Source organism: Giardia intestinalis, chromosome 4, assembly GCF_000002435.2.
Source record: "Giardia intestinalis strain WB C6 chromosome 4, whole genome shotgun sequence".
Classification (NCBI taxonomy): domain Eukaryota; phylum Fornicata; order Diplomonadida; family Hexamitidae; genus Giardia; species Giardia duodenalis.
Genome location: NC_051859.1, coordinates 421,683 through 444,867, shown reverse-complemented (window position 1 = coordinate 444,867; position 23,185 = coordinate 421,683). Strand labels below are relative to the sequence as shown.

General features: G+C 50.7%; 12 protein-coding genes across 12 annotated transcripts; 8 read left to right on the top strand and 4 right to left on the bottom strand.

The window, feature by feature from the left end:
* Positions 1-362: 362 nt before the first annotated feature.
* GL50803_0012830 (uncharacterized protein) lies at positions 363-1,172 on the top strand (the record flags this gene model as incomplete). The annotated part of the gene is made up of 1 exon (XM_001708270.1): positions 363-1,172. One exon carries the CDS (start codon positions 363-365, stop codon positions 1,170-1,172), a length of 810 nt encoding a protein of 269 aa, XP_001708322.1.
* Positions 1,173-1,201: 29 nt separating this feature from the next.
* GL50803_0033030 (Nar1) lies at positions 1,202-2,644 on the bottom strand (the record flags this gene model as incomplete). Its single annotated transcript, XM_001708272.1, has 1 exon — positions 1,202-2,644. One exon carries the CDS (start codon positions 2,642-2,644, stop codon positions 1,202-1,204), a length of 1,443 nt encoding a protein of 480 aa, XP_001708324.1.
* A 126-nt stretch (positions 2,645-2,770) lies between these two features.
* Positions 2,771-7,204, top strand: GL50803_003903 (Ankyrin repeat protein 1; the record flags this gene model as incomplete). Its single annotated transcript, XM_001708275.2, has 1 exon — positions 2,771-7,204. The coding sequence occupies one exon, from the start codon at positions 2,771-2,773 to the stop codon at positions 7,202-7,204; it is 4,434 nt and encodes a 1,477-aa protein (XP_001708327.2).
* Positions 7,205-7,224: 20 nt separating this feature from the next.
* Positions 7,225-8,643, bottom strand: GL50803_0022291 (EamA-like transporter family protein; the record flags this gene model as incomplete). Its single annotated transcript, XM_001708276.1, has 1 exon — positions 7,225-8,643. One exon carries the CDS (start codon positions 8,641-8,643, stop codon positions 7,225-7,227), a length of 1,419 nt encoding a protein of 472 aa, XP_001708328.1.
* Positions 8,644-8,800: 157 nt separating this feature from the next.
* GL50803_0040067 (uncharacterized protein) lies at positions 8,801-10,264 on the top strand (the record flags this gene model as incomplete). Its single annotated transcript, XM_001708277.1, has 1 exon — positions 8,801-10,264. One exon carries the CDS (start codon positions 8,801-8,803, stop codon positions 10,262-10,264), a length of 1,464 nt encoding a protein of 487 aa, XP_001708329.1.
* A 56-nt stretch (positions 10,265-10,320) lies between these two features.
* On the bottom strand, positions 10,321-11,433 carry GL50803_0016180 (Protein phosphatase methylesterase-1; the record flags this gene model as incomplete). The annotated part of the gene is made up of 1 exon (XM_001708278.2): positions 10,321-11,433. One exon carries the CDS (start codon positions 11,431-11,433, stop codon positions 10,321-10,323), a length of 1,113 nt encoding a protein of 370 aa, XP_001708330.2.
* A 27-nt stretch (positions 11,434-11,460) lies between these two features.
* GL50803_002538 (Kinase, NAK) lies at positions 11,461-13,488 on the top strand (the record flags this gene model as incomplete). Its single annotated transcript, XM_001708279.1, has 1 exon — positions 11,461-13,488. One exon carries the CDS (start codon positions 11,461-11,463, stop codon positions 13,486-13,488), a length of 2,028 nt encoding a protein of 675 aa, XP_001708331.1.
* An 8-nt stretch (positions 13,489-13,496) lies between these two features.
* On the top strand, positions 13,497-15,155 carry GL50803_00115232 (PP-loop family protein; the record flags this gene model as incomplete). The annotated part of the gene is made up of 1 exon (XM_001708280.1): positions 13,497-15,155. One exon carries the CDS (start codon positions 13,497-13,499, stop codon positions 15,153-15,155), a length of 1,659 nt encoding a protein of 552 aa, XP_001708332.1.
* On the bottom strand, positions 15,147-17,663 carry GL50803_00103943 (High cysteine membrane protein Group 3; the record flags this gene model as incomplete). Its single annotated transcript, XM_001708281.2, has 1 exon — positions 15,147-17,663. One exon carries the CDS (start codon positions 17,661-17,663, stop codon positions 15,147-15,149), a length of 2,517 nt encoding a protein of 838 aa, XP_001708333.2.
* A 139-nt stretch (positions 17,664-17,802) lies between these two features.
* Positions 17,803-19,305, top strand: GL50803_0014978 (uncharacterized protein; the record flags this gene model as incomplete). Its single annotated transcript, XM_001708282.1, has 1 exon — positions 17,803-19,305. The coding sequence occupies one exon, from the start codon at positions 17,803-17,805 to the stop codon at positions 19,303-19,305; it is 1,503 nt and encodes a 500-aa protein (XP_001708334.1).
* Positions 19,306-19,338: 33 nt separating this feature from the next.
* On the top strand, positions 19,339-19,902 carry GL50803_009541 (TRAPPC5/Trs31; the record flags this gene model as incomplete). The annotated part of the gene is made up of 1 exon (XM_001708284.1): positions 19,339-19,902. One exon carries the CDS (start codon positions 19,339-19,341, stop codon positions 19,900-19,902), a length of 564 nt encoding a protein of 187 aa, XP_001708336.1.
* A 50-nt stretch (positions 19,903-19,952) lies between these two features.
* Positions 19,953-23,183, top strand: GL50803_0017577 (uncharacterized protein; the record flags this gene model as incomplete). Its single annotated transcript, XM_001708286.1, has 1 exon — positions 19,953-23,183. The coding sequence occupies one exon, from the start codon at positions 19,953-19,955 to the stop codon at positions 23,181-23,183; it is 3,231 nt and encodes a 1,076-aa protein (XP_001708338.1).
* Between the last annotated feature and the right edge of the window lie 2 nt (positions 23,184-23,185).

Here is a 23,185-nt window from a genome sequence, read left to right as displayed (position 1 = left end):
GCAGAGGTGCTTCCAGAGTGATTGCTGGGGAAACAAGAAGATCCCGTTTCAATTGCTCTCTATCAAATACTGTTTGTGTTAGGAGTCAATCTGATGAGCCACTGGGGTACCAGGGAGGCGCAGCTGCCACAGGAGAACATAATAGGACACGGCAATACACATAATTGTTATTGGCACAATTTCTTCTAAATTAGACGTGCCTAATTGACAACGTTTAGAAACATCGCGACCCTAAGTCATCAGACAGACACTCTGCGTGCTCGTGGCGCCTATGTTTAATAGACAAAAATCAATACAAGAATAACAAGTAACACGATCCCTGTAATGCTGAACATGAACAGTCTCTTAAAAAAAATTTCGCAATGTCTGCTTGTTGTCACGACGTGGCCCGTCTCATCTTCACGATGGGTCTGGCCGCAATCGCATATGGTGCGGTGTTCGGTTTTCTTCCCAGGAGTGCTGATACTGTTAAAAATATGGTTGAGTGCGTAGCCAAGAATCCCAAGGGTTTTATCGATTGTGTGAAGGGCAATGGCAATGGTGGCAGTGGTGGTACTAACAGTGTCAAGAACCCCCTTTTGATCAACATCCTGTTCATCGTGATGGTCACTTTCGGTTGTGTCTTCCTCGTTCTCGCCATCGTCTTTATTATCCTGAACTGCTGCTGCTGCCACGGAAGCTCCTGTCTTGCCATTCTTGAGAATATCATGCTCGGCCTAGCACTTCCGGCCCTCCTCGATGGGGTTTGTTACATCGGTTCGGTGTTGCTCTTGAAGATTGGTGCTATAAGTAATAATAACCTAGCTAAGAACGCACTTAATATTGCCGGTACCTACTCTGGGTACGTGGGCGTTTCCCTGGCCGCCGCGTGGCTGATAACGTGCCTCATAGGGCCTGTCATGACCCGTAACAACTCGACGTGCTTGAAAATAGTTTGCATGGTCATCGGGCTGGCTGTCGCAGCTGGTGTATACTGTGCTGTGGTGCTCGTTGATCCCAAGAAGGTTCCAAATCTTAATACCGGCACTACCAATGGTACTACCCCTACTGGTATCAAGGAGCGGTTATACCCCGCCCTCATTGTCGCGGCGTTTGTCGCCGCAGATTATGTACTTATGTTCTTCCTGTGCACATGCATAACTTCCGGCGGCTGCTGCAGGAAGTCTGACTAACTTCGGTCTGTGTAAATAAGCTTCTTTACTCACCATGCAAGGTCCTGGATCCGGACGCCGCTCTGGATGCCTTTGCGCGCTGCGATCTCCTCGGGACTGACGACCTCGCCATCCGTTCTGATGACAGTCTCCTGGAGGGTGATTCTGTCCACAGCCTGCACCAGTCCTTCAAGCAAACCTGCGCAAGTGTCCGCTGCAAGGATGTGGGAGAGCACAGCCTTATCGGCGCTCATCGTTGCTGCATGAGACGCAGATGCGACAGAGCTGACCGGGTGTCTGTCATCCCCTGCAATGCAGGCCCCGCCATAGCACCCGTAGGGACAAGCATGGAGATCAAGTATATAAAGGGCGCTCTTGTTGGGGCACAGAGCGTGAATTCGCCGGACGAGGTTCTGCAGATTGTGATATCCGGTGGACTTGTATATTATGACGCAAGAGTAGGGAGATTGATTTTGTGAAAGCTCAATTGTACAAGAAAAAAGCTCGTTACCAATCTTAGTCCAGTGAAGGTCAACTCCATCGGCGCGTTGTACCAAAAGACGCGACAGACCTTCATCTGATATCCATTCTTTGGCCCGAAGGTACAGAACTAGAAGGGGGCCTAGTGCATACTGCCAGAAGGATGTGGGAGAGGGTGTGTAGGAAGAACAGAAAGCAGGGGGTGATGAGCCCTGAGGGGTCCCTGCAAGGAAGCTATGCACCTCCTGAGCGGTCAGGCAGACGTCCACCGCAGCGCCCCGAAACTGCTCCAGCTTCCTGTCTTGACACGGTTGGATTGAGACCAGAAGTGGCGATGCGTCTATACCACAGTAGCTGGCACCAAAGAGCTCCATTGGGGAGGCTGTTGAGACAATGTATGAGATCAGCTCTCTGTTCCTCTTCGTAATAAAGAGTCGCACAGCTGGACAGTGGGTGATGATAGCAATGTTTGAACGCGGCTCGGAAGATTGCATGAGAAATGAGATCTGGCGGACGTTCATAAGTACAGATTGCTCCTGGTGCTGGGCCTCTGAAACAACATAGACAGGCGGTGCGTCTTCATATGTGCAATGCCGGAGGCCAGCAACGCGGGTTCGCAAAGCGTACTCAAGTTGCTTGAAGAGGGTGTCCACTGTACAAGGCTCTACTGACGTGATGTCTAGCAAGACTCTGGACAAGGATAGAATGGCTGACTGGGAGAGCGAAAGAACGATGGGACGCCCTGCCTTTGGTCCTGAAGTAATTGCATTTTGCAAAGCTGTGGTGTTCAGCTCTCGGAAAAAGACTTCCTCAGCAGAGGTCACGCACCCGCTGCACATCAGGCAGTCGTTGATTGTGATCTTCACCGGGGTAGAACTGACTGGGGCCGCATCGCAAGCCTTGAGCCGTAGTTTGACGGTTCCCGTAGATGGCGCATCTGCCGGCTTCAACGGCACCACACACTCCTCAGGCAAGGTGTTAAGATCGGAAGCCACCTTCACCTTGAGGCTCATCACCAGGTCGCGAATTTGTAGTGCTAAGTTTAAGTGCACTTTTTACCTTCATTTACGTTCAAGTCATCATTGCGTAATAACACTAATGGTTGCAAATTTATGTAAAACGAGCTAGAATCTCTGATGATGACGAGTAGCAAGGCGTGGTTTGACGCCGTAGAGAAGGGAGACACTAAGATGGTGCGCTTTCTTCTCCAAAATAATGCCAGAAGCTACAATGACCTCGGGGAAACGGCGCTAATGCAATCTGTACGCCTCTTTGACAAGCATCTCGTTCAGCTTCTTCTGGACCACGAGGCCGGGGTCATTTCGCGGGATGGCTCTACAGCACTGTCTATTGCTGCCACAATGGGAAATGCCGCAGCTTGTGAGCTTCTTTACGCTCGCGAAGCGAAATTAAGTTTGCAGAACAAAAGGACCCCGCTCATCCTCGCTGCACAGGCCGGTCATCTAAAGTGCGTCCATATTCTCAAGGACAATAACCCAGCACACAGAGACGCGTTTAATCGGTCAGCGCTGGACTACGCCATCCAGTCCGGTCATAGTGCGATAGTCAATTATCTGGTTGGGCTTCCCCAAGTGAAGGAGAACTGTTTGAATCAGGCGATTATGATATCTCGGAGCTTGCATAACGACTTGCTGGCAGAGCGTCTTATTGAGCTTCGCGACCGATCATCCAAGCCAAAGCCTGAGAGGGCAAGGTTATCAAAAGGCAGTTCTGTTGGAAGACGGGCAGATGCTTCTCCTCCCAACGTCATCTCGGAGTATATCCCGGAGTTTATTGGTGCCAGCTCCTCATCGGCACACACCCCAGGGGTGGATCCTACTGTCTCATCGGCCAACATTAAAGCCTCAGCAAGCCGGGCCAGTTGCTTAACTGGTTTGCTCCCCAGATCTGTCTCAGCAAGTGTACGAGTCAACCCTCATCCGCCACTAGATACTGCGACTGAGCCTGTATATGCGGCCTACAATGCAAGCTTCACTTCAGTGAGGCCCTCACATTACGACAGGGACGACTATGGAAAGCATTCCGTCCCCTCAGGCCCTGAGGTAATGAGGGAAAATGTCATAGAACTACTCTTTAGAAAGCTCCAGCACAATAGCGAGGAAATAGAATGCCTTCGCCGCCAGCTCCAAGTGATGAAATCGCTTCCGATTTCTCGATCGGCTACCCCAGCAGATCGCCGAACAATTTCTCGTCCACGCGAGCCTCCTGTGCTTCAACGGATTGATGAGGAGACACTATACTCGCAAGACTTTGAGAAGGTCCCCAGGAACATCCCCGATGATTCTATCAATCTACGAGTTAACGAACCAGGCACAGGCACAGACGACTATAATGCTAATTTTTCCAATTTTGGAGACAGCGATGGATTCAATGCAGGAGTCCTCCAGGGAACTATGCTTCCCAATACAGTTGTTCATAACCAAAGATACATGCTCTCGCCAACCGTCGGTACAGGAGACCACCACCTTGACAGTCAGAACTTCGCTGACACGCATGTATACTTGGCACAACAAGAGATTATGGACAACCCTAGTCTCCCACAGGTCGGCGATAGCGCTTTTTCTGCATTTGTAGACACACAAGTAGATAGTGTTTTACTTTCTAGCATACCTCCTCCCGATACTGGTCATCAAAAGCACGCCAGTATCACTGATGCAAGAGGCATGCCAGGCAACTCTTATGATAATTCATCAGCAATGGAGCAATCTTACCCTCTGGTAAGCGATTCATTTCGTTTTGAAACCCCTCAATCTGAGACTTACACTGGAGTAGGTGTTCTAAATAATGTAGAGCGCTCTTTAGATGACGCTAATGATGACTTATTCCAGTCATACACTGACGACGAAATCCTACGCTCCAATAGCGAGCTCATGAATGCTGTTTTGGCCAATGACATAGAGGCGGTTCTATCCCTTATCCCAGAACAGGCTGGACTTCAGAACATTGTCGGAAAAACCGCTCTTATGTACGCAATCGAAGAGGGGTTCACCGCTGCCGCAAACGCGCTTATTCCTTATGAATCCAGATACAGCGACACTGTTGGAATCACTGCTCTCATGATAGCGTCAAGAGTAAGCAATCTTGATATCATCCAGAAACTCATTGCTGAGGAAGCTGGTATGCGTTCACTGGGAGGACGGACCGCGCTCATGTTAGCTGCACGGTGTAACCAGCCTCAGAGCGCAGCGATGCTACTGGATACTGAGGGCACTTTGCTGGACGAGGGTGGCTACACCGCCCTGCATATTGCAGCTGTGCACAACCAGGCAGAGGCCGCGTTCGTCCTGGTAAGTAAAGAGGCTGGCATAAAGACTAAGGACGGCCGGACAGCCCTCATGCTAGCCGTCGAAAAGAACAGCATGGAGGCCGCAAACGTGATTCTCCCTCACGAGTGCAACATCACAGATAATGACGATTACACGTGCTTGATGCAGGTAGCGGAGGTTATGGACAACCCTGCGGTCGCCCAGGTCCTTGTTGCCTTTGAAGGCGGGTTTGTCAACGCAAACGGACTGATGGCCATTGAAGTAGCCATCAGATGCCACAATTATGCTATTGCAGAGATTCTAATCCCGAAGGAAGGGGTATCCATAATGCAATATTGCGGTTCTCCAGACACTCGAGAGGCTGTGCAAGCAGACTCAGAGAAGTACACGGAGCTTATGCAAGCCTGTGATCAAGGGGACATTGTTGCAGCATATTGTTTCAAGGATCAGTACTATTCTTCAAATATCAATGGGATGACACCACTAACGATAGCTGCGAACAGAGGCTACACAGATATCGTGAGCATGCTTCAAGAGCTATTCAATCAAGAAGCTGCTTCGTGGGATGTGGCTAGACGTTGTGACGAACAGAATGCTTTAGAGGAAGAGCAAAGCGACCAAGACGACTATGTTCCCCCTGCTCCTGACGCCGATTTTCGTGAGGATGTCAGGAGAGATACTCATTCTCGTGCTCAAGTCGTGCAGAAGCTTCCTGATAAAGATAATATGGCACTCTATGAATCTGATATGACAGCCTCAGAGAATAGCTATCAGTCTATTTCCTTTACATCTAAATCTAACGATAAATCTTCGAAGGCATCTAGCGCACGTAATAGTACAAGTGGAGCAAGTAGTCGCCACAACAGTGGGCACGCTACTACGCGCGGATCAGCAAATAATTACAATGTTGTGTCCATTCAAAATGTTCAGGATTCGTCAGAATGTCCTGTCCCAGCCCCAATGCCAACTCGTCGCAGCCTTTATGGGATGCAACATAGGCTCGAGCCCACGCTGCCTGACGTCGCGAAACAAAGACACGTGTTGGCCGACACTGTCACTCGGCAGTATTCGACATCACTCTCCTCGAATAAGCCGTCTGTGGTATCTATTCCAGGACCTAGCAACCACTCTAGTAATGCACCCAGTGCCAACGCAAGCTTACTGCCTGAAAATATAAGTAACCTCACTATTAATTCTCCCGGTTCGCCGATTGGGCAACCTGATGCAGAAGGTACTCCTCACGCTGTACACTTGCGGCCTACTGACTCTCAAAAAGAGCTGCCCAGTAGCCAATACAGCACACTTGTGGAATCGACCCCTAATTCGGCAAATGCATTCGCGTCTATTGAGCAGCATCACTTGCGCACAGTCAGTAATCATCCGAGCACAGGTGTGCATCATCAAGAAGGGTCGTCTTCCTCTGTTTTACCCAGTGCTACTACTGTGCAGAAAATTTCAGGTCCCGAAGAAAGGCGTAAATCGGCAAGGAATATCAACAAGAATAGCGAGCTAATGCAGGCAATCATCGACGGAAACAACGAACGAGCTGCAGAGCTCGCCACTTCGCAGGCAGGACTCGTCAACAGATTAAAGCAAACGGCTCTAATGATCGCTTGCGAAAGAAACAACGCTGCCATTGCATCTCTACTCATGGAGCAGGAATACGGTCAAGTCTGCACTTCTTACGAAATAAGCTACTGGAAGATGGCCCCAGCAACCGCTATGATGATCGCAGCAATGAACGGAAGTATTGACTGCGTGAAGCTCCTTGTCAATCTAGAGAAGAAGCTGAAGGACAATATCGGGAAGACAGCGCTTATGGCGGCCGCCTTTTGTGGCCATTTGCAGGTGGTGCGATTCCTTCTTTCCTGTGAGGGGCGGATGCAAACGAGATTTGGGACAACGGCTTTGATGATTGCAACAAGGGAAAACCAAGTGGCGGTTGTACGGGAGCTCATCCCATACGAGCACAGCATGATTGATTCCAATGGCTTCACCGCGCTGATGATTGCATGCGAGCGTGGCTTCCAGGAGTGTGCTGCTCTTTTGGCCGAGAAAGAAACAGGAGTGGTTGTTAGACATTGCCCCGTGACAGGAGAGCCGTGGACGGGCCTATCGTTTGCCGTGGCCAGCGGAAATGCCAAGTGCGTTAGTGCATTAGCGGCCTATGAGGCGCAGACATATGGAGAGGCTGCGCTGAAGGTTCTGCAGAACAGCAAGATACATTCTGAGAGCCAGCGTGCAGAGATCACCGCTGCAATACAAAAGTACATGCGTGCGCCCTAGTAAATTATAGAATAGCAGATTTACACACTGTCTGTGCTCCCGTCCAGATCAGGCTCTGGGTGAGTCTGCTTGGTGGGCGCAGCCAGGACTGCGGCCTTCTCCTGCTCCTTCTTCTGCTCAGCAGCAAACTTTTCGTCGCTCTTTGCTAAGATCTTCGGACAGCAAGCGAAAACACCCTTGCATCTTCCATCGTCGTCGAACTTGTAACGGAAAATCTTGGGATACTTACAATAGCCGTTATACACCTGAGAGGAGTAGATCAAGAGGAGGAAACCAGCCAGTTGCATCCAGCTATACGTCGTCCAGGACTCTCCGTAGACAGAGTTCGGGGCAAAGAGGTAGTAAATCAGGAGGTCGGTGACCCAGATGGCAGCCGTTCTGATGGCTTCAAAGATAGTGCGGACAACTGAAGACGTCTCTGCGGTGACTGTCATCCCTGCCCAGTTGAGGAACAAGATAGACACAAAATAAATTAAGACAAACACAAGGATGAGCGGATTGTCGGCAACCATGTAGAAGGTGTCAACAAAATCCTCGTTAGCTCCGTGATCAGGGCCAGAAACACCCCACATGAGCAAGGGAGAAACGATGAAGACCGTGATGAGCAGACCCCAGAAGCCCTCCATCCCAACAACTTGGAGCGGGGCTGCGTCAACGTCGCTGAGGAGGAAGTCTTCAGCGACTATCTGACCAGACTGAATGAGCTGCGAAATAACGACAAGGAAGCACCCGAAGATCTGTAGGTTCCACGGCTTCGCGGTGGTTGACCCCATGGAGCCGAGGATGCAGGAGGCTCCGACAAGTGCGCACGCGGAGACAGTCCCAATGATGGCAATCCACTGGTAGAGTCGGACTCTTCTACGAAGAAAGAGGATGTTCATGATCGTAGCGAAGACGACCATCGTCCCTCGAAGCATCTGCATGACAGAAACATCGATGTAGACCAGCCCCATGGTCATGACAGAGGTGGCGACCATATCGAAGATCGAAGGGACTGCAATGAGAACGTAGGGCTTCCAATACTGCCAGGTTCTGAACTTGGACTTGGCCGCGGCTTCTGCCGGCTGCGTAACGCTGTGCGTCTCGGTGTCATTGCCCTCACTGACAGCACTCTTCACGGCCAGGCTAGCGGCCTTCTTCTTTGCCTTCGTGTGGGACACTGCCTCGATGATCCCATGCGCAATAATACAGACAAGCATGGCCATGAACATGCACGCAGTCTGGAACCAGGGCTTCTCGAATTTCTTGACAACCTCTGGAGGGCACTCCCCGTGGGCCCAGGGCTCGTAGTCCTTGCCGTATTCCCACTCATAGTAAATGGGGCAAGCGCTTGTATCGAGCATGAGCTTCGAGCTGACCATCGTGCCCGTGCCGAAAACAAGCATGCCGACGATCCCAATGATTGCCTTTACAGAGTACTTCTCCTTCTTCCCGGCCATCCTGTTTTTTCGTTGCTCGCCGTTCCAGATGAATAAAAATGCAAGAAAGCACTTGACTGCGGATTTTTTGAGACACTTTTAGCTGAATGTGGCGCAATTTCCGATATGCCATATCCAGTGAAATATACAAACCGCTTTTTAACAGTCCGTGGTAACCATGTTTGCAACGCTATTACCCGAGAAGATATACGAGAAGAACATCCGAAGAATGGTAAATAACCTCGTGGCAAGCAACAGGCCGCGGGTTTTGGACTACACCAAGTCAATCTACTATCTGCTTTGCCAATCGTCTTTCCACCGCACCGTTCTCGTGGGCTCCCACTCTCTTCCTCCCACCGAGTCTTTTCACCTTAGTGTCAACACCACCCATATCGAGGGCGCCTGTCTGTACCTGCCAACTTACCTTCGCTCTCAGGTCAAGCTCACAGGAGAGCTCAAGGACGCCAATATCAACCTGGTCTACCCCTTCAAATCCGACGTAGTACCCTTGATCTCAAAGGTTACAGGAGTCGAGTACTCTGACTACCTGGTCATCACCTTCCTGGCATGTAGCGAGGCAGACATGGAAGTGAGCAAGGTCTACGCCCTTCTTTACCAACCGCTTCTCCAGGCCTGTCTGAAGGGCGTTCCTCTTTTTGCCCACGAACTTGCTGTCAGTCCGAGTTTCAAGCGGCACCTCAAGGGGATAGGGTTTACTAAAATCAACAGCCATCCTACACACACGGGCTATGTCCTGTGGCCCGAAAACCTACTCCTCAATCTATATGAGGATATAGAAGATCTCATTTTGATAAACAATCCACGCTGCGCCACAATCGCCCCCACTCTCGACAAGTTCGGAAGTCTCCACCGCATGCTCCAGGTGGACCGTCCATTAGAGTTCAACATGGGGGCGACTATGCTGAGCCGCGCGTTCCTCGATGACCCGTTGAAAATAGTTATTCAACCCCAGAGCCAGCACCTGGCTCCGCTGCTCTTCGATTTGACTAGATACCTGTTCTCAGTGTCTTCCTACCGCGGTCTCTGCGTTGCTACTGTGAGTTGTGACAACAAGGGCCGCCAGGTGCTGCAGATGGCGAGGTCTGAGGTTGCAGAGCAATATCCCAATCAAGTAGACTATGATTCCTTTTCAGCCTGCATGATCGGCAATCCACCGGGCCAAGAGTCTGGATATTGGGGAAACACGGCAAATCTCGTTAAGATATACACGTCGGCGGGCATTTCTACCAAAAACCTTGGTTGTCTTTCAGCGGGAGAAAAAATGCACAGCCTCCACTGCGGCAGTCTTGAGAACCACTTCTACATCTGTTGGATTGCAGCATCTGTCGCATTCAAAGGCTACGGGCTTGGTGGCTACCTCATGGACTGGGCATGTGCGGTGACAGATCTTTGCAAGGCTTATCTGTATTTAGAAAATTCAAAGCTCGCGAATATTGGCTTTTATAACAAGTACGGACTGACGGTTAAGCACATGGCAAACGTTTCGCGTGCATTGCACGAAACATACACCTACTTCATGCTTAGAGAGGTTAACCTGAAGTCGACAAGGCCCATCGCTCGTGTGTGGGCCCACGACGAGAGGAGGATGCGCGAGCATGCAACTCCTTTAGAGCTTAAGTAATTTCCTTCGATTGTAAATTCCTTTAAACTATGTGCATTGCTTAAGTTTACCTCTGCTCATTGCCCACTGCCGTAGAGACGCTTGATTTCTTCCAGGGGAATTGGATCCTCATCGGGGTCTTTCTTCTTGAAGTCGAAGGGTTTGTGAATCAGCTTCTTCGAGAGATGCATTCGGCGTAAGTACTTGATGAAGTAAAAGGCCACGGTATTGGGGTCATCTTCATGGAGATTGTGACCACTGTTGGGTACCACCTCAATCGAAAGCTTGCCCTGCATATGCGCTATTTCCGTCTCTTTGTCAAGCTTCTCCATTCCACCTATAAAGAGCAGCTTGTAGCCAGGGTATTTGCCAAGAAAGTTGTCATTCAATCCGATGAACCAGTCCCGCCAGTTATCGTCGGAGTTGATCAGATCTGCAATGACCCTTCCGGAGTTTGGATGCTGCGACCCGTGAATCAACCCAGGAGCCTGGAAAAGCGCAGAAGACCTGCTGTAGAGTGTGTGGGACGACAGTAGCCAACTCACCAGGGCCTCCTCAGAGGAGAATGCAAGCGGCTTCTTCCTCAAAACAGACATCATGTTGGGAATTGCACCTATTGCCACCGTCTCATTGATATCAATCAGGCAGCAGAGCTGGATGTCATAGGACTCCTGGAGCTCAACTGCAAGCCGCGCAACGATACTCCCGCCAAGAGAGTGACCACACAGCAGAATAGACTTTTTCTGGGCATTTTCATTTGCAGGCTTGTACATATGTGTGAAAAGATGGTCCAAAACTGCTTTACAGTCAGCTACAAAATTCTCGATTGTCATGCTATCTCCTAGTGCAGTAGTACCATCCTCATTGACCGTAAGACCGTGGCCGCGCAAATCCAGGGCTGCACAGAATCCTTCTGTGTGCACACGCTTAACTAGAGGCCCAAAGGAAAGACCAGAAAAGCCTGCCCCGTGGACGAAGAAAATTAGAGGCACGTCATCAAAAACCCCCTTAGTGTATACGTTGACTTTTTGTCCGTTTGCCTCAACGAAAAGTCTGCTATCATAACATTCTGTATATGAAGTAGAGAAAGTGATGGCCGCAGAGGCAGGTGCTGGAGGAGCTTCTGTCCCTGGTCTATCCTCAGGAACAGGGTCCAGGTTGGCTGTTTTGAGAAGCAGTGGATGGCCCATTTTTATTTTCGTTGACAAAACTCTTGAATGGATAGCATTTTGCGTTTCGGAGACAAGGAGATCATTGTGGGCCAAGAGATTGCAAGGGGCGGATCTGCACGCATTTATTCTGCATCCTGTGCGGGAGAACAGTATGTATTGAAGCATCTTTCTGTGTCAGACCTGAAGGTTTATGATGATGCAATAACAGAGATCTACTTCCATCTCCGATTCAACAACGAAAAGTGTGTTGTTAGATTCCACGGATTACTTCTAGATGATACTTATATCCCTGCAGATTTTGCGTGTTTTGATGAGTATTTAACCGTAAATGGCATGCACAGTTCCCAGTCCTATCTAGCATCAAGTATCACATCATCACAATTTGCGCCCCAGGAACGTGAACTAAAGCTGTCATCCTCCGCGCTCCCCGTCCCCGGTGTGGGACATGGAGTCCAGGACGGGGGAAAGCATAGCATGAAAAGGCTTCCTTGCACCACTATCCGCCTACTGCTTGAATATTGCTCGGGCGGGAACTGCGTCAAACTCCTTATTAAATGTTCAGAGCGCAAGGTCTTTCTTCCAGAACCACTCATATGGAGGTTTGCATACAACATCACCCTTGCTATTCTCTGTCTGCACAGCAAGGGGTGCTCACATCGAGACCTCAAGTTAGAAAATATTCTGATCTTGGAGCCATATGATTTGGACGATATACTGGCCAATAATGGCTGCACAACCAAGTTTCCAGAGCTTCTTAGGCTTTGTGACTTTGGATCCTGCACCACAGAGTCTTACGATTCCGAGAGGCTTCAAGATCTAATGAAGAACAATGAGCAGGGGATGAAGGATTTGATGAGGTCCTTGGAGCTGAAGACAACCCCGTGCTTCCGGGCCCCCGAGCAGATCAAGATCGACCCTGAATTTCCCCTGGGCACTGCTGTTGATGTCTTTGCCTTCGGAATATTGCTGTATCGACTGATGTATAGACGGTTGCCATTTCCAGACAACGATCTTCGCTATAACTATCGCGCAGAGTTCAGCTTTCAGGACAAGCGTGTCAAGTATTCAGACGCACTCAAGAACATTATTTCCCTGTGTCTTGTCCAGCGCCCCAAGGACCGTGTCAGCATATTCGAGGTGCACAAGCTTGTGCGTGACGAAGTACGCAATCTAGGATTTATTGAGACTAATATCTTTACGGCCATCGGACACCCGAACTCTCTTGCTCGAAGCACCCGTGTAAGCATTCTTCACGCAGCCCCGGAGGCTGCACAGCCGCCTGCTACTGAGAACACGGTCAACATCGTCTTGGCATACAAGCCAATGATCATGAAGAATACACATGGTGACATCACCGTTGTTCTAGACAAGGAGGACTCCGGGGGCCTTGACCTCTCGCAAGCGTCTATGGGGAATCTGAGCCTTCTGGAGGACACAATTGCATCGGTCACCTCAGCATCTCAGACAGTCACGGGCATCGATACCGGCCAGAGCTTATCACATTCCAAGTACGCCTTCACTCGCTCCCTAGCTGGAAGCGTTGGAGTGAACGTGAACTTGGGCCTCTCCACATCTGGAATGCCTGCAGGTAACGAGAGAGGGCACACAGGCATTCGCGATAGGCTTACCGTTTCTGCCATTTCGGGACTGGCTGATCCCCGGGCCGCGTATCCAGGGCGCTTTTTACAATCACCTCAGTGTGACGTTGGGCTTTCAGAATCCATACTGATGGCACTTGGGACTCCAGATGCTCCACGTCTGGTTGAGGAGCTCAGAGCTAGTGTTTCAGGTGGACTTATAGATAGTTGCACAGCTGATCAACAGACACCAAAAACCGAGCAAGTGGAGGCGACACTTGTGACACCACAAGTCCAGGCTTCTCCACCAGCAATCCCAGAGGACAGCCTTGCTTTTAAGGCATATTCCCTTCTTCCAGAAGCCGTTAAAAAACAGCCTCAGACAAGTGCATTGTACGAAAGCCTGCACTCCAGATTGCAGAGTAATAAAGGTGCTTCACACCTCGAACCACTGTTGCCGCTATTGCTGGAGATGGCGAATCTTTTCAAAATTTAACACCCTCTATGCACGAGCGTTCTCTTAGACCCCCGAAAAGCGCTCTCGGCCACGTTCAGCAGGCTCTTTACATCCTCTATGATACAGCTGTCCTGGAGAAGGCCGTCTTTTATTTCCTCAAGCCCTTGTCTGACGACAAAGCCATTCGCGACTATGCCTTCGCCGTAGTACTTCTTTATCACACAGCGAGAAAGATAAGAGGACTCTTTCCTCTCTGCCTCATCGGGTCACTGGAGATAACAAATCGCCTTAGCCAAGCGTTTGGGCTAACGACTTGCTCTGATCTCGAAGAGCTTTCTACCTGCTTTCCAGATAAGAAGCTTTTCCTCGAGGTAGATTGGTCAAGAAACAGTACGTTGGGAAGAAACTGGTTCCTAGAAATGTTTTCAGCAACGACCGTGGCTGGGCCATCACGAAATAGCATCATGTATGTGTACCTCTACATAGCTGATACCCAGCTTGACTCGCTCCAATGCGCTCCGGATTTCGATTCTTTTATCAGTGGATGCACAGGTGAAGCTCATACTGTCCCACAGCCCGCCAGGAAGCGCTTTACCGAACCTCCTGGTGATTCGTTGAAGATTATGTCGTATCTCACAAGTAGTCTAGAGATAAACCCTCATGCCCTGAGAAATATTACTTCAGCCTTTGCTGCGTTGCTTCGAGGACATACGCTGCAGGCAAACAGTGATTTTAGGGTCAATTGCTCTCCAGAGTATTTTGCCTCGGCGTCAATTCAAGATAAGTTAGCTTCGGTCAAGATTATCTTTAGAACTGATAAAGGGGACGTGGTCCACAAGTCCTTTTGTCCATCAACCTCTGTCCTGTCCGCTATTGCTGCCTTTATGGTTGGAGAAAAGCGCGTTCGCAACCTGCGTCGAGTAGCTGTGGCCTTTTCAGGAGGAAAAGACAGCCTCTGCCTTCTTCTTCACCTTTCCCTTTTGTCTCTAATGGCCAGACGAGGATTGCTCGACCCCATCGGCCTAGGAGACCTGGGGGCGCTGGAAGTGACCCCTGTGACCTTCGACCCAAAGATACCCGGCTTCATCCTGGACACGATACGGAGCCTCTGCCCGTGCGCGCTGTCGATCGACGACGCCGCAGAGGGAGCCATGACGTTCGAGCAGCAGGTGGTTGGGATGGACGTCTCGGCCAAGATCGCCCGCCTGGATGCATCGGGGCAGGAGGCCAGGAAGGCGTCTGCGTGCAGCGTCTGCTCTCGCTGCCGCCGCGGAACACTGGCGAGCTTTGTGTCCGCCGGCGGCTACGACGCCCTGGCCCTCGGCCACCACCTGCTGGACGACCTGGAGACCCTGGCGATCACCGGGGTCCACGGGGCCTCCTTCTTCGGGCTCCGGGGGTACTACAACTGCGAGGTCAGGGACTTTGCCAGCAGGGCCAGGCATCGAGTGTGCATCCTGCGGCCCATGCTGTCCGTCCACGTCAGCGAGATCTCCCGGGTGGTGCTCCACAACGGCCTCTCCTGCGTCGCGTCGGATGCCGCAGAGTGCAGCGTGTCGATCTCGAAGACGGCGGACACCGAGCCCTTTCCGGGGGAGCGCTTGCGGGTGCGGAGGCTCCTCGGCTCCGTCGACATCTCCGGGATATGCGCGTTCAGAGACAGGCACCGGCAGGCGATAGCTCCGTTTACTGGGGAATCATATTAGAGACTGGCGGTAGTCGTAGGACTCGCCCCGCATGAGCGATGTGTACTTCGCCCCGCGCTTGGGCCGGCCGCCCCTCCTGAAGACGAACCACCAGACGAGGAAGCCGGCGACGGCCAGGACGAGGAGGACGACGATGACGATGGCGGCGATTGCTCCCCCGCCGAGCCCGCCCCGCCGGTAGTAGCCAGGGTCGAGGCAGTTGACGCTCCCGCCGCCCTTGTCGGTCAGCTCGCAGGTCGTGCACCCCGCGAGGCCCACCCAGCCGTCCATGCCCCCGGTGTCGCTGCAGCCCATGCACGCCGTGTGGTAGACGTCCGGGGAGATGGGGACGGCGCTCTCCGCGCAGCTCTCGCACTTGAGCCCCGTCGCGCAGACCCGGCAGTTCGCGATGTCGCACGGCTGGCACTCCCCGAGGTCCTCGTCGGGGTACATCGAGCCCCCGCAGCTGGCGCAGTCCTTCGTGCACGCCGCCGTCCGCGGGCAGAGGTACGCGCCGGTCGTGCAGTGCTCACAACGATCTGGGTTATTTTCAACACAAACCGAGCACATTGCGGCATTACATTCTGGAGTTGGAGGCTCACAAACAACTTGAGATCCATTGTGTTTTTTAATATATCCTTCTTCGCACTGACTGCACCTAACATTCTTTGCCCCATTGTTTCCTACGGTACTAAAGCAAGCGATACAATTTGGAATTCCAGTGTAGTCGCTTTCAGTAGTGTTACATAGAACACACTTTGCAGCTCTATTTGCTTTTGACTCACTTGCAATGTAATACCCAGGAAGGCACGCTGTACAACTAGTGTCAGTGCCATCATTACATGCAGAACAGCCAGCAGCGCATTTCTTACAAGTACCTTGTGATGAATTAGCAGACGATAGTTCAAGATAATATCCTTCGTCGCACTGGGAGCACGTGGCCCCGTCTGTACAAAGGAGACAGTTCTCTATGCATGGGCTGCATATCCCAGAGTTGTTGTAGTAGCCCGGGCCCAGCGCCAGGCAACTCCCGAAGCACTTCGTCTTGTCCTCTTTCATGATGAGAGGCTCGAAGCAGGCGTCGCACGTCGTGGGGGAGTCCTTCGAGCACGCCTGGCAGCCCTGCACGGCGCATCCTTCAGGCGTTGTGGGCGGGAGGGCCTGAGGGCACGTGTTGTCTTTGGGTTCCGTCGAGTCGGTGCACTTGCTGCAGACGATCTTGGAATCGCCGTCTGTGCCGGTCGCACACCCTCCGCAGTTGGCCACCCCAGTAGCTGCCTCGTCCCAACATCCAAGACATTTTGGTTGGCCATCTGCAGAATTAGGATTAGCTATTATATTCGATGTCTCGTTTGTATTGCAAGTTGAGCACGCTCCATTAGACGCCTCCTGGCATATTAGCTTTCCGATTGCAGAGTTTGCATCATAGCAGCCGTTATAGAACGGGAAAACCTTGGAGTTGTCGACGGGGGTTGTGCTGGTGTCGCATATTGTGCAGATACCCGCCTCGCACGTATGTGATCCCTTATCAGCAATGCATAAGCCGTTGATGGGGTAGTGGTCTGCCTGGGCGCACTGCTTGCAGAAGACCCTTCCCCCAAGGTAGATCTGGTTCTCGGTCTTGCAGATGGCCTGGGCGAGGGGGCCGTTGACAGAGTAGCAGCTCCCGTAGAAGAGCATGTAGCCGGAGGAGCACGTTTCGCAAAGTCCCTTTGTATTCTCATTACCGCTATAGGTAGAGCACCCTGCAAGAGCCGAGGTGGCAGAGTAAGTTGACACACAACGACCATCCACGGGCACGTAGCCTATTTTGCACTGTGTGCACAGAGTGGGCTTCACGTCTGCGCTCGTGAGCACGTTCATCCGGCAGCGCTCGCAGAAGAGGGTCCCGTCCAGGCCGTAGCACGCGAGGCAGGAGGTGGCAGATGGGCTCGCACTGGGGTTCTTGACGAACTTCGACCCGCAAGAATCACAGACAGAGCCAGTAGTGCTAGTTGGCTTAGGACACACAGTGCTGCCTGGAGATCCTCCGAATTTGTAGCATGACCCGTAGTGGAAGAAGTATCCGCTTGCGCATGTCGTGCACACGCCCTTGTCGCACGTGTTTCCAGAGCTATCTGTGCTTGCTGATACGCACACCCCGTCGATCGGGACGTCGCCCTCTATGGCGCACGCCCCGCAGTACATCCCCTCCTCGACGATGTGCTTCTCCTTGCATATGGCGTTGATCAGGGATGCCGTGCGGTAGCACCCGCCCCTGTAGAAGAGGAAGTCACGGATGCAGCCCGTACACGTGCCTGGATTAGGGTTATTGCCCGTGGGCACTGTGCATATGCTCCGTGAGAGGCTCAGCAGTCTGCATTTTCCATTGATGGGCACTCGTGCTCCCGCATCGCTACCTGCGCACTTGGAACAGTATCTTTTCCCATTTATTGCAACGTCACAAACTCCTCCATCACCACCACATTCATTATCTGTGGTGCACTCGAAGAAGACTCCGCCTAAAAGAAAAAGCAAAACGAAGATCATCACGAAGTCCTATGTGAATGAGTTTTTTATTTCTCCTCGTTCAACGAATAATTCTAGCATAGTGTTTCTGCTGTGGGACCCTCAGAAGTTGGCGTCCACCTAGGCACCCACAAGTGGTACGGTGGAACTGAAATTAAAAATGGGGGGTTTCCCCGTAGAAGGGGCGGTTAGACCACTCGCTCTTCTTCTGGCATTTGTATGCTTATTACTCAGCACTTTAGTGCTCTTGCAGAAGGTCATGCCTCGCGGATTACCTAGGCGGTGTCTGCACGTGATGGCGGGGGCAGGGAACCTATGTCATCTTGCAGTGCTCCCACAGACTATCGGTGCAGCCTCGGTATCAGCAGCGTTGCCAATAGCATTTGGGATTTTACTCTACATCTTTGCGAACACCTCATGGCTCCGATCTGTTTCAGTGGGCTTGAACAAGAAAAATATCATCAAACAGCACGCCTTACTGGAATATGGGATCTGGTCTGGAGTAACAAACTTCCTCTACACAAGGAACAGAAGCATCGGGCGTGTGTGTGTCGTGGGCTTGATTTGCCTCGTGTTTGGAGATGGGCTGTCCTCATTAGTTGCATTCTTCCCCTCTGGGTGGCGGCGCTACCGAGCGCCTGACTCTGCAAAAACAGTTGTAGGTATGCTTGTAGGATGCGGCGGAGCAATGCTTGGTCTTTATCTATCTCAAAGTTTTCTCGGTCTTAATTTGGGCCTCAACGTGACACAGATGATCATTATCGCCGTCTCTGCCGGGATCATTGAGGCTCTGCGTATATCTGGCGAGTGGGATAATACAACTGTCTTCATAGGGATCTTTGTTCTGCGATATTACATTATCGCTGATTCTTATTATAAGTTCTGTGTTATTTGGGCTATTATCCTGATGGGTGAGCTGTGTGTAGCCAGACATTATCTGACTGTTCACGGGGCTCGGGCTGGAATCCTTGTGTTCTTTGCACATGCGCTGGCCGGCTATGAATTCTTAACCCCTCTATTTCTTTTTGTCATCGGCAGCCTATTTGCCTCTAAAGTTTTTAAGCACCGCATCTCCACCTTCGTGGCTGATGTATTTATCAGAAATGCATATCAGGTTCTTTCCAACTCCTATGTAGGGCTGGTTTGCTCCTTAATATCCCGCATATATCCGAGACAACACCGTCAGACTTTTCTCTTTCTCACGTTCATTAACTATGCAGAAGCATTTGCTGATACCTTGGCATCTGAGGTTGGCCTGGGCCTAGCGAAGCCTGAGTCCAGAGTCTTTGTCCTGGGAAGACTCAAGCTTGCACCTCCAGGCACAGACGGCGGCATGTCTCTTTGTGGGACTGTTGCATCTATTATTGGTGCGGGAGCCATTGCATATCTTTGGTGCCTGCAGGGAGGAAGACCATTTCCCGAAGCCGTCTATATCTTTTGTCTAGGGATACAAGGATCTCTTACAGATTCTCTTCTAGGGTCACTCTTTCAAGAAAACCGTGTCTTACAAGATGGAAGGCTGGGTAGGAATGAGGGTATCCGTGGCGCCGTTTCTCTGAGGCAGGGCAAACTGCGATTATCTAACACAGCTGTTAATATGCTGAGCGTATTATCAGCATCGCTTTCTGGACTTCTTCTTGTCCTACGGGGCAAGGTTTTGTGACTCTTCAATCCAACTCCAACCCGGTAAAAATACATGGCTCTCCAAGACACCTTCACGCGGGCATTGGAGCAGGGAGTTGCAGAGTCCCCTGCAACGGTTCCGCTGTCCTCTATGGTGTGTCTACTAAACGAGTACTTTCAATATGCGCAGCGGACCTGCAAAACCGTGGAGGAGATAGAGAACAAGATGTCCAAGCTTGGCGTAGATGCTGGGCGCCCACTCTGGACATACGTCCGCATGCTGGACAGAATGCGCTCAAAGACCCAGGACACCGTTTGCAAGCTTACACGACCGGACACGGTTCTTTACTATCTTAAGGAGACCGTGTGGCCCATTCTTTTTGGGAAGCCGGCAGCAGACATTAAAAAGCCAGCAACAGAGGATTTGGAGTACTACCTTGTCGACGAGTGGCCAGTTTTGGAATACTATACGTCCTATCCCCCCAACTACGGCGGGGCGCTTCCCTCTATGTTCGTGGCGGGGCTCGTTGAAGGCTTTTTGACTTGCTGTGGCTTCAGGACCAAGATCTTGGCGTACAATGTGCTTGATGAACCAAACCCAAACATCACATTTCACATATCGTTCACCAAGCCATAGCCTCATAGAAAGAATAAATTCAAAAAATTGGAACATTGAATTTCAAGACAATGTTTGTTTTAAGGAATGAGATCCTGGTTGTCAAGGAGCACTTAGGCGTCCTGCGTCTGAAGACCCGAGCACCCGGTATCTTCAACTACTCCTTTGAGAACGAAGTCCGGATCTCCATCAACGACGTTTTAGTGTCTCACGGATTGACCATGGTTTTCATAGTCGATAAGAGGCAGCAACGTCTCTATCTGATCACATGCAGAATGGAGGAGCCTCTGGACTCTATTATTGTCCGCGAGCTCGCTGTTCCTCGCTTCAATGAACAGTGGTTAGATGCCTGCCACACGAATCATCTCGTCGGTGTTCTAAACGCAGACTCAAAGCTCACTATTTTTGAGTGGAAATTTGGCAAAGACCGGAAGCCGATGCTAAGTAACGTGCAGGCTGTTTCCACTGGCAGCCTGCACGCACAAGGCTTTGTTATACCGAAAAACATGAAGCTCACCGACGCGCCTATTTCTGCAAAACTCCTGGCATGCAACGAATGCATCTATTTAATTCAAACAGTGAAATATAAGGTCTGCTTGAATGAAGACACCGCAGATCCCTCTGAAGCTCTCAGTGGCTTAGCTGAAGTTCACACCGTGTTTCTTCTTGAAAAGATACTCGGGGAGTACACCCTTATCCCTAAGTTTTCCTTCTCCACCAAGGTACCATTGACACTCATCTATTCAACAGCCGTTGACAGGTCCAGCTTGACAGGAACGTCTCCATACAAGGGAAGTCTAAGAGAAATGCCTATTCTTATAAGATTTATTTTTAATAATTACATAATTGACCTAGATTGTCGCAATTACAAATATAGCAAATATCTCGTTAAGGATCTGAGCGCACGGATAAACAATGTGCTCTTCAACAATAGCAAGAGGAGAGGCATGCCGTACTTCTTCAGCAGAAACGAAGTCGTCTTTTCCGATTTCACTAGATACGAAATCTACAAGGACCTGCCCGTGGCAGAGCTTATCTCTGGTCTATCAGAGGTCGATATGGACGCTTCTGCCATTACCGTTCAGAGCTTCTTGGCAAACACCGAGGGCCCAGATATTAGTGTGTTTAAGGAGCGGGTGCGTACCCTAGACTTTGAGCCTCATCTCCAGTTGGCAGCAGATATAGATTCATCTAATGTCATAGCCACTGGGAGTGTTGACACCCTTGCAAGCGACGTTCTTCCAGCTATCACGCCTCTAGAAGGTACAGCATCCACGCTGAGACCGTCTGTCGCCCTAGAGCTTGATTCCCAGGCATCTGTGCCTCCAGGGGATGACAGTCTTGGTATATCTATCAGCACAAATGTCGCGTTGGCAGGGACTGTGCCGAGCATTACAGGGTCGGACCTACAGATGCCACCTCAGATGCAGATTTCTTACTGCGATAGTCACACCGTGAATGAACACATACTTTCTGAAAGCATAGGTCGGATTCAAACTCCACAGAATGACCAGCAGAAATCACTGACCATCCACCAGTTAAAACGGTCCATTGATACAGATAGTCTGAATGCATCTGTGCAGCACCTTGGTCTCAGCCAGGGTCTCGGCTCAGCAATCACCGATATCTCCACAACCCTGCACAACCTTCTGGAGCGCCAAACATATGTTGAAACGGTCATACTACAGGAACTATCGACCTATCGGCATGCATATGAGTACTTTGATTTGCGGTTTGCACGTCTAGAGTCGATGGTGGAAGCTCTCTGCGCAACAGAAGGTCTGGGAGTAGATCCGCTGAGTGGGATACCAGCTGCATTTGTTCCTACAGATGGACTCTATGATCCAGCTGATCCAGCAGAGCCGCCAAAGATTCGCCGAATCCAGGATTCACGCGAGCTCAAGGAGATACGCGAGCTCAAAGAGCTGAGGATTTGTGACTCTTTCATCGACGGTGCTTCAAGAGATCGCACAGATGCGGTGGATGAAATTAAAAGTGTTCGTGACGAGATAAGGAAGATGCTGACCAGTGCTCTTAGTCGACAAGCGCAGCCAAAGACATCTATTCTTTCTGATAGCATCCCAGCTCCAAGTGGGGTCTCGCCGCTCCCCGCTCGGAATCCCATGACGTCTAGTATGCCGCCCTTACCTCCTAGGCCCAAATCAGCAGCAATACATGCACAGCCTCCACGAGCCCCGTCGTCTCTCAAACCCAGCTCGTCGTGCGGGGATCTTTCTGCTAGCCTCCCGGTGTCACTGTCTCCTCGTACCACTAAAGCCAAAGTACCCAGACAGCCACAGGTGCCAAACATGGCAAGCTTCAATACCTCACTAGACCATTTTATCAAGACCTTTTCCTTTTCGGGGCCCATAATCGCCTCTCCGTCTATTCCATCACTTCAAAAGACAAGCACATACTTGTCCACACTCTTTTCTTTACTAAACTCTGGATGCTACATGTCTGCAGAGAAAGTCCCCCAGGCATTTGTTAACAACGATACATTGCACGCCTTCAGTACACGTCCAGACAACTACCGAACGCTGACCCGTGATGACTACCCTACTCTCTTAACCATGTTTATCAGCGTTGTGGACTTCATCACACAGTTTTTCAAGTTGAACATCTTCGACATCCTATTTGACAACACTGCAGGCCTGAATCTTGATATTGATGGCTACTCGTTTCTCTCTATTATGCAGCAGTCTGTAAGTACCGCGAGTGTCTGTCGAAAAAACAGCGTAGTAGATGAGGACGAGGAACCGCTGTCTCTCGAGAATATCTTCGTGCGTGAGACCAACTGTCTTACTGAGCTTCTCTGTGAGGATGGTATCGATACGATACACGAGAAGATTGTAACAAGCGGGCTGGTAAATCCCATCGTCCTGCGTTTTCTGAGAGCCAATCCATTTATAAAGCAGATACCGGCCGAAAAGATGATACAGTTTCTAGAAATAGCGTACTCTCAAATCCTCATGAAGTGGAGCAAGAAGCTGGAACTGTACATAATTAAGCTCATGAAGCCCCTGTTTTTCACAGTGTTTCCGCGTGTGTTTACTCGCAACACAAGCTACGCCAGTCAAGCTCTGAACGTCCCGTCCTCCTATGAGTACATGGATGTCATCTGGCTATCGTGCCTTCAGTACATGCATCTATTTGTTCACCAGCTACACATTGTTCCAGACTCTAACAAGGAGTTTTACGAAGGCTATGAAAGGAGCTCAACTGATAGTGACAAGGTCTTGGTGTCTCCAGCATGGCAAGACAAAAAGGGAGTGACTAAGGTGCCTCCGGTGTTTGTTTAGAC